This window comes from Penaeus chinensis, chromosome 14 (genome assembly GCF_019202785.1).
Source record: "Penaeus chinensis breed Huanghai No. 1 chromosome 14, ASM1920278v2, whole genome shotgun sequence".
NCBI lineage: Eukaryota > Metazoa > Arthropoda > Malacostraca > Decapoda > Penaeidae > Penaeus > Penaeus chinensis.
Window position 1 is genome coordinate 817,927 of NC_061832.1, and position 10,000 is coordinate 827,926.

Genomic DNA, 10,000 nt, shown 5'->3' on the forward strand with positions numbered 1-10,000 from the left:
AACCTTTACAATTTTCTAAACTTCATTTTTCTGTGTTTGTCTCGGCTTCATATACCAATTAAGACTCAAAGGGTGGATTTTGTGCCACTTTTAGTAGGGAAAAATAAAAAATCTTTAAGTTTTTGCAAATTTAAGTCATTATGAAGTAATAAAGGAAGAATAATAGAGCAGCACTGTTATATCTTGCTCTTTTTTATATTCCCATTCAATAAGAATAATTATATTTGTTATAAAATATATTCACATTTAACGTAGGTGCTACACAATGTTTCATTCATTTAACAAGTCCTTGACATTCCAACGTAGAACACATTTGTCATACCACCCGCTCCCTATTAGAAGAAATGAAATCGCGCTTTTTTTTTCCAGGTTTCGCAAGAACTAGAACTGGCAGAGAAGGACCCAAACTACACTAACCCCTATGCTAAGCGTGCCAGCCACCAGCGAGGCAGCAGCAGTGTGTCAGAAACCAGTCCTGAGACAAAGAAAAAGAAGAAAAAGACGTTCAAAAAAGGCCCGCATCTTTCAAGACAGTTTGGGGACTTATGATGTCAAGATAATAGTTTAGTATAACTATAGTACAAGTGTGATGGTCTGTATTTGTTGAAATACTTATGAGTTTAATAAGTAAAGCCAGTTTGTATTGAAAAGTGAAACAATCTTTTCAGTTGTGAATCATATTTCCTATATGATTAATGGTAACACATAATATTATAAGTACAATCATTTGCTTGGTAGATTAAGGTCATAATTAAAAACAAAAAATCTTTCTTTGTCATTTTTCATTTCCAGCAACTAACATTTCTATGAATAACCATGGAATGTTGTAATATAAAAACAACTATTTCTATAAATCATTTGACAATATATCAATACAAAAGAAAGCCTAAACATAATATAGGCTGAAGGTTACTCATGAGCACACACAGGAAAGCAATCCTTGACTGTCTCTTGTGGCAAACACTTGTTAACTGCTTTCAAATACAAAATTATAAATTTAAAAAATGTCCAAGAGCACATTTTGTAAAAACCTGTAAAGATATATATATTAACCCCAAAATGCATTTAACACAACTAAGTATTATTTGTGTTAAAAACAAAATATATAAACCACATAAAGCTTAGGCAATATGATTAGAGAAAGCACAATGTTCTTGTTAAACAGTAATAAAAAAAAAAAAAAAGGGGGGGGGTGGGGGATACAATAACCAACAAAGGTCATGAATTCATCCTCAGTCCACAAAGGAAAAAAATAAGTGCATTTGGTTATTTTTTAAGGAAGGGAAGAAAAAAAAAACTAAAAAAAAAAAAAATTAGAAGGATAGTTAGAAAGTCAGAGTAAAATCATAGCTTCCATATCTGGCTAAAATTACTAAGGGATGCAGTTCCATTTTGTGAATTCTCAATGACAATCAAACTGGGCCTAAAATACTTAGTAAACCTTTTTTTATATAACAATGAGGCATTCAGGTTTTTCTTTGTTTTAAATGCTGTTATAAATAAAATCTCATGTCTAAAGCAATGCCAGACACACAAGAAAGAAAAAGGAAAAGAATAATCTTGCTGTTACAAAATAATGCATATGGATTAATATACATAGTGGTGGCCAGGCATAGACGGTTTCATTGCTATACATTACAAAAAGAAGTTTAGTGCACTGACCATCCAAATACCTATACTAACCTCAGTCTTTCACCTCACATTTCAGTTTTATTTCTACTGAAATAAAAGACTGTTCTGTGCTTTTTAACATGATTGCACAAGTCCCAGAGGCTTGTGATTGTATCAGCCAAACATTTTTCAACTGAGTAATTCAGTTAGGCAGAGGGAGCTTCCTCATATAATCAGTTTCTGATCAAATCAAATGGCAAAATTTTCCTGCAATGGGAAAGATTCAGAGTGGATGCACGAAAACAGTTTGTATTTTCTTTTTCATCCTATTGATTATACACAGAGATTGTAAAGTATGTCAAGCTCGTTTACATTCCAGTTGCGCGAGGCTTGACACACATTACTATATGTAATGGCAGAAGACAAATGGGGACAATAAGGTTATCAAATCTGATGTTATGGAAAATCATACAGAAATTGGGGGAGAAGAGGACACGGGCTTCCTGGTAATTATAGTAATAGTGCTTGAAAAGAGTCATAATCTCTATGATAATTTCCAAAGCATACACTGAAATGAGAGTTTAGGATGCTTAAAAGGACAGTTTAATAGAGATAAAACTATATCAACACCATAAACAAAAATCTTTGAATTACTTACAAAAATATGATGGTGGGGATTTATGCACAACCATTTCTAATATTCCATACATCAGAATAAAAAAAAAAAAAAAAAAATAATAATAAACATGTAAACTACAGTAACATGACTAGACACTGCAGATTATCATCACATTAACAAATCTTGATCCAAGAGCACAAGCCAACAGCTGACACTGCCTTTTCTGGCATCAAAAGCCATAAACTAAATACAATTTTAGTTTGACAACATGGAAAAACATCTTTTTACATTCTAAACCAATATATATTGCACTTTATTATGTGACGCTGTAATAATTCTGGGCTATTTTTTTTTCTTCTTAAAATTTGGTAATAGTGATAACTATCAAATAAACTTCATATGGCATACCTGAAAAATGCTTGTTTTAACATTAATAAAACTCTAAACAAAACCGTGCTTTATAAAATATTTCCTTATTCTGCTAAGTATAAAATGTAAATGTTTTATAACAAAAAAATACTGTTACAATAAAGTCTCTTTCAGTGATTATCAAAAACTTATGGTTGGTAATCATGCTTAGATGGACAATAGTTTCAACCTTGAGAAAACTGTAAAAAGAAGGACTTTACACTCGGTGTCAATTAGAATTGAGTATTTAACATTCTCATGGCACCACAAAGAAATCTGAGAGACTTGGCAGAATGCAGCTGCTTTCTTTGGCATGCCTTCGAACCAAAATGATTGGTAAAAAGATTTAAAGTTTGCCAGAGTGTTGCATAGAAATGTAAAAGGTTCATTCTGCAGCTTTTCAAAATCCTGATTAGGTATACAAAAAGACATTCACTAAACCTAGCAAGTCACCCACTGTTACAGCACCCATAAAATTATGTCCAAGTCACAGGCGGTTCATCGATCAGCTGTCTTCTCCAAGCCAAAGGGCCTGGCTTTGCGGCCTAGCTTTAGGAAGGCCATTCCGTGGGTCCGTAAATGACTGTAGAGTTCCACTGGTGATGTGAACTCCTCCTTGCAAACAACACACTGATTGTCAAATCTCTCCTCCTCTTCATAATCTTCAATCTTTTTGAATTCTACTTTCCTGTCTACTTTCCTTTTTGCTATTTCCCTTTCCTGCTTAGGTCTGGTTACTTCTTTTTCCTTCTTATTTCTGGTCACTACCTTCGCTGCTTTCTTCTTTGAAACATTTCTCTCCACTCTTCTTTTGACTGTTCCTGCATCTGGAAGTTTTTTGGGGATGCTCTCTGGTTTCTTTTTATTTACTACTGTCTCCTCTTTCCTCCTAAGTGAACCTCCCTCTGCTCTCTTTTTTGACGCCGCATTCCTCAAGTTCTTCTTCGCTGCAGCTCTTGATACTTTCCTCTTGGCAAGAGTCTCTTCCTCCTCCACTTTAACATCTACTTCATTATCTTTTGTTTCAGGCTTCTCTATTTCTTCTTCCTTTGCTTCCTCTGGTTCTTCTTCCTCCTCCTCCACTTTCACTTTGAATATTGGTTCCTTTTCTGTATCCTCACTTTCCATGGGGATAACTGTTTCCTCCTTCACATCAGCCTTAACTTCACTCTTCTCAGCATTCCTGTCATCGCCTGTCACCTGGAGTTTTACTTTGTGAGCAAAGAACATGTGTCGTGCAAGGGAGGGTTCAACGACAAATGATGCCCCACACTCCTGGCATACAAACCCCTCGGCTCCGCCATCTTCCCCATGCTCTTTGTGCTTACTGGAGTGTAGTTCATACTTCTCACTTGAGTTGGTGCCGAATCCACAAGTGGCACACCTGTAAGCCTTTTTTTTCCTTTTCCTTTCCTTTGTATTACTTTTAGGACACTTTTCAGACCCCCCTTCTTCTGTACTTGTTTTTCTCCTCTTTGATCTAGATTGCTCATCTAAGATGGAATCAGGTAACCTTTTAATGAGAACTTTTGTCTTTTCCTTGAGCTTGGCATCTTCTCTTTTGCCTAAAGGTGATTTAATGGAAGTTGGGCTGGTTGGTTTACTATCCACGCTTTTCACAGGAGAACTCTGTGTGGATTTATTACTAGGGTGCTTAGATGATGCTCCAGATCCAATAGACATTTTACCAGGAGAAGTCTTCACTTTGTCTCTGCTCAGTCTGACTGTCACAGTATCACCATCCTGTCGACTCCCACCTGGCATTTCTTTGCTTCCCAATGGCTTGGTTGGGATAAACTGAGAAGTGGGCATTGTTCCCTGACCACGAGTCCTAATCATTGCCTTCTCATCAACTTGCTCCCGATCTAGTCCATGCACTGTGCGAAAATGATTCATGAGAGTCTCCTTCTTCACATGATCATATGCACGACATATCCAGCAGATATATCGTCTTTTGGCATACTGGCATATCTTGTGAACAATATCTGTATGACGCTGCAGTTGATATGTAAAGTTATAATGCATGTCACATTCAGCACAGTGAAGGTTCCCAAATCCATGTTCTTCCTTGAGATGTGTCAGAGCTGAAGTGCTGTCCTGCATGACAAATGAACACATTGGACAATTTGAAGGATATGCCAGGGCAGTTGCATGTTCCTCCAGATGGTGAAGCAGTGCCATGCTTGAGGGCAGTGTTCTGCCATCACACAAGCTGCACACCAATAGCCCTTCCTCCAGGTGGCACACCAAGTGACGTCCAAACATCTCTGGCATGAGGGCTTTAGTACAGACCTGGCACTGGCGACACCCAGCAGAAGAAGGGGTTGGAGTGGCAGTGCCTAGTGTACAGCGACCTAAATGAACACTCAGTCCTCTTTCACCATGGAAACGGCGGCCACAGCGGTCACATTCAAATTCAGAGGTGTCGAAAGGTACATGGAATGGATCATGCTCTTCATTGAGATGAGACAGAGCTGTTGGTACATCAGGCAAGGATGTGCAACAGAAAGCACAACTTGCTGGATATGAAAACTGTTCGTGGACATGGAGTTCAAAGTGCTGTTCCAAGTCAGTGGCATTGTTGAACTGCATCCCATTGCAGTATATGCAGAGTATCAACCCGTCCCTGATATGGGTGAGGCAGTGACGGGCAAAGTCCTCACCCACAGCAGCCAAGCTACACACATGGCACTGCCTCTCCGCTGCCTCCCCTTCACACATACGCTTGTGTCTCCTGAAATCCTTGTTGTCAGTGTATGTAAAACCACATCGGTAACAGACATTTGGGCGGAGCTTGTCTAACTGGTCCATGTCCTTCTTGGCAGGACTTTCTTTCCCTGAGGACTCCTTTGCCTCAGAATCTTCAGGCATTGCTTTGTTTAGCATTTTCTTTGGCTGCTTTTCAGCCTTTGTTGATTTTGAGACTTCTTGGAGGTGAGGCACATCTGGGAAAAGAGTCTTGTCTATGACACTGCTGACCGTTGGTACATCCCTTATTCTGGCTTCGTGCAGTTCTTCTGCACTAAGAGCAACGGGGAGGGTGACAAATGCATTCCTGGGTTCTTGACCTCCAAAATACTGGTGCTGATAACCCAGGACTTCATGGTGCAGCGTACATGTCTTGGTGCGGTAGTGATTGTCCCTTCTGTGCTCTCGATCGTGATGAGCTCTAAGCTCATCTTTAGACCGGAAAGCGTTAGTACAAAACTTGGACTTGTAAACATAATGGACTCTAGTTATAATAGAAGGATGGGCATCTGCCAGGTGAGCCTTGATTTTGCCATTGGTATCATGCTCTTCCTGGGCATGTAACTGAACAGCAACTGAGCACAAAGGACACGTAAGCAAACAGCGGAATGTTGCCAGGACTTGCTGTCCCGGTGTTGTACATTTATGGAACACAAGACTTTCGAATGTGTTTCTACACACAACACACTCGTAAGACTTTGCACAATGCTCGGAGATCCAGTGCGATAAGAAGTCATCAAGCACTTTGAAGAAACACACTTGGCATACAGGACACACAATGCCCGAGCGACGGAACTGATGTCCACAGGTGTTGAGGTGGTGTACGAAGTCTCTAGGGCCATCACAACGGCTGCCACACTCTGGACACACAGATATGTTTGAGGTATTGGCAGGAGGATGAGTGAGGATATGGGCCTTTGCAGCACACACACTTGGGAGAACCAGCTGGCACTTTCTACACTCCACACGCTGATCAGAGTATGGCTGGTCAGTGCGCATGTGAGACATCAATTCCCGCACACTGTGAAACATCCTTTCACACAGATAGCACCTCACAGTACGTTTCCTTGGAGAGAGCCTGGAAAGAGAAAGTAGAAGGTGAAATTCGAATACATTGCATTACAAAGGATACCCATTTTCATATAAAAGTACTGATTTATTCCACACACCATATTCCTACCTTTTCATGCCCAGAGGAATCTTTTCCTCTGAGCTGAAGCGGCTGCGGTCATCTTCATTGCCTTCCTCATCCTCCAGCAAGTTTTCCAAAGAGCCATTCTGATAGTCTTCCCCATAAACCTTTGGCGGTGTCCTCCCTATGGGCTTTAGCACCGGTAATTTGTTGACAGTTCCATGGCTCTTTGTGGATCTTCGGTGCTGCTTATTGCCCTTGGGAAAAGGGCCAACTTCAATATTACAGTTATAACAAGGGGACACTGTGTGTTGGACAAAATATTGGCATCTATAGGCAAAGAGTTATCTTTTTACAAATGAGGAATCACAGCAATTTAACAGCACCAATAATAACCTACAATATATCAAGATTTTGATACCTCATCTGGCTTGAGAAAATTAAAGGGAAACTGGCATACACACACAGATCCACCTACCCTGAGTGATTGTGGGATGGGCACTAGGATAGGCTGGAGAAGCCTAGTGAGCTGCAGAGGAAGTGATCGTACTTCCACAGTCTCCTCATCCACCTCTTCTCCTTGCATCATGTGGTTGCGGAGATGATCTTGCATGTAGAAAAAAATATCCTTACTCTCACTGATATTAATAAAATTTCATTTTTCTTTATTGAAAAAAATAAATAAATAATAATAATAATAAAATCATATAATGTATATATATATATATATATATATATATATATATATATATATATATATATATATAAAAGAAAAATACTGACTCTGCTGTCCCCTCTGCAATGACCCATAATATTATGAGTGCAAGTCACATACATTATGTCTGCCGTTTGAGGGAACGTTTAATTGTGTGGGAGATTATTTCCTAACTATGTTCCAGCACTCTCTAGCACCCCCAATTTCTCACCAGTCACCAACAATCATTGCCTATGGACCAAGCAACAATGTGACCATTGCAAGCAAGCCTAAAAAGTCTCATAACTCACTCATAACCCCTGACCTCTTGTGAAGGCTCACAACTCTCTCTAACCTCAACTCCTGCCAACATTTTTTTTTTTTTTTTTTTTACCACTACCAGCTAGTTTTTTAAGGAAAAACCTTTTCTTCAAATTTGGATTCAGTAAAAATAGAACCATCATAACATCTAGTTTATCTGGGAGGTTTCTAACAGTTGTGCAATATATGTCACCTTTAAGAGCACATCGGTTGTAGAAGGTCAGTTTGGCGTCACAGGGGCCACACTCCAGGTTGATCCAGACGCTTCGACGCTCCCTGTGCTGCACCAGAGAACTCTCAATGAAGAATCTGAAAATGAGGAAAATATTTTGTACTGACAAAACAGGGAATTACAATTTAATTTCTACTGATTTTTTCTTACTTTTCCACTACATTGCATGTCTACAACTTAAAAGTGCATGCAGTAAAGCAGTAAATTCCTACACAGGCTTGCCCCTTCATTACTATCAAGCACCATATCAATATGTAGATATCAACATCTCATTTAAATTGGATTATAACCCCAATAGTTTGTACCACTTGTAAAGAACTAGTGATAGCTATTATAGGAAAGTATCACTTGGAAAGAAATAGTGATAGCTATTATAGGAATATACAGGAATGGCTCCCAAGGAACATACCACATACCACACCCAAGGCATAGGTTTGTATTCCCTCCGTAGGATGATGGTATGGCAAAACTTTCTTTTATGTACCTTGGATTTAATTTTGAGAATTTTTCAGGAATGGTATGGACGTATACACTAAAATTTCTCTCGACTAGCAATTATGATGGGTACTGTTGATTTGCCCTGTCATGTTGAACACTTGGAGGTTTTCTGGTTAGGAGAAAAGCTTACCAGTTTTTATCAGTTATTACTAATTTATCATTTCTTTTGAGATTTTGCGCTCCTGAGAATTTTGCACTCATGGCAACCTCCCCTATGGCCCTGCTTATGTTATGCCAGCACAAACACCATAATACTATTACTAATAATAATAATAATAAAAAGGATAATGATAATGATAACTGCACTAAAAACAATAACAATAGCAATAGCAATAATAATAATAATAATAATAATAATAATAATATAATTTACAGGACTAATAATAATGAAAAAAATAATGATAACAGTAAAAACAACAATAATAATAGTAATAGTGAAGATGACTATGATGATAGTAATAACAATAATACTAACTTTAATAATAAAAACAACTTAAACAACAACAACAACAACAATAATAATAATATCACAATCATCACAATAATAACAATAATAATAATAATAATAATAATAATAATAATAACAATAATAATTATTATTATAATAATACTAATAACATTAAATCAATAATAATAAGGCAGAGCAGGAAAAAAATATCAAAATAGTAACAATAGCAATAGTCTAATAATATTGAAACAGAAGATAATATCAAAGACAGTGATAATAACAATATCTTCCCCAACAGCAAAACAAGAATAATACCAATTACAATAATAACGTCAACTACAGTAACAAAGCAGGAATAATTTACTACTACTATTACTATTACTACTACTACTACTACTACTACTACCACAACCTACTTTCTTAGTTCCATTACTACTACCAATACTACTACCAGACTTACTACTATTACTGCATTACTATTACTACTACTACTACTACTACAAATAAAAAAGAAAAATAAATAAAAATAATAATAATAATAATAATAATAATAATAATAATAATAATAATAAAAACTAAAGCAACAACACTATTTACAATACCAATAATAATAATGACAGTAATATTCTAAAAAAATAAAAGTGGGTATGAGGAGGACTGCTATCAGCAACTTACGTGTCTCCACACGAGTGGCACCGATAACCCTCAGCAGGAATGGTGAGCCGCAGCCAGGATGGAGGAGCAACATTGGGGGTGAAGGGAGGCAGGTGAACGCTGTCCAGCTGCCACTGAGTGAGGTCAGCCCCCTCTCCGGGAAGTTCATTGTTGGGTGGGGGATACTCCACTACCTCCCCAGCACCTCCTCCATTCACCTAGTATGTCAGAGAAAAGGAAAAATGAGCCTTGGAATGAACCTACTTTCAACTCACCCTTCTTACTTATTCTTTGAATTTCTTATAAGGAGCAATGTTTTTATCTGGAGACCTCTTCATAACTGATCTGTCATCCAGTTCTCAAATACTCATCACCATCTACTGTTAACCAAATACCGCCGGGGAAAATTAATACAAAATGGGGAAAATGCTGTGCTCATTTTCTATATTTTTGTGAAATGAATCTGCACATAGATGGCTCTGCTAGTGCTTAGCCACAAAGGAGTCAATTAGTAGACCTTGTGACCTTACGTGATTTGAATTGGCGGGAAAAACGTATTTTTTACTAGTTCTATGAATGGTGTTATTTTTATTATAAACATTATAATTACTATAATGATATAAACATTAGTAACA

General features: G+C 37.6%; 2 protein-coding genes across 6 annotated transcripts in view; one reads left to right on the forward strand and one right to left on the reverse strand.

Annotated features, from left to right (window-relative positions):
* Positions 1-771, forward strand: part of LOC125032113 (coiled-coil domain-containing protein 134-like) — a 17,888-nt gene extending 17,117 nt beyond the window's left edge. For both annotated transcript variants that reach the window (XM_047623118.1, XM_047623119.1), the window contains exon 5: positions 370-771. In XM_047623118.1, coding sequence (XP_047479074.1) covers positions 370-549 — 180 coding nt within the window. In that variant the 3' untranslated portion in view covers positions 550-771. The remainder of the gene's footprint in view (positions 1-369) is intronic.
* Positions 766-10,000, reverse strand: part of LOC125032112 — a 19,480-nt gene continuing 10,245 nt past the window's right edge. For 2 of the 4 annotated variants that reach the window (XM_047623116.1, XM_047623113.1), the window contains 5 exons: positions 9,387-9,583; positions 7,727-7,842; positions 6,997-7,124; positions 6,567-6,775; positions 766-6,464 (listed from right to left, as the gene is read on the reverse strand). In XM_047623116.1, coding sequence (XP_047479072.1) covers positions 3,137-6,464; positions 6,567-6,775; positions 6,997-7,124; positions 7,727-7,842; positions 9,387-9,583 — 3,978 coding nt within the window. In that variant the 3' untranslated portion in view covers positions 766-3,136. The remainder of the gene's footprint in view (positions 6,465-6,566; positions 6,776-6,996; positions 7,125-7,726; positions 7,843-9,386; positions 9,584-10,000) is intronic. The other 2 variants (XM_047623115.1, XM_047623114.1) reach the window with 2 other exon arrangements.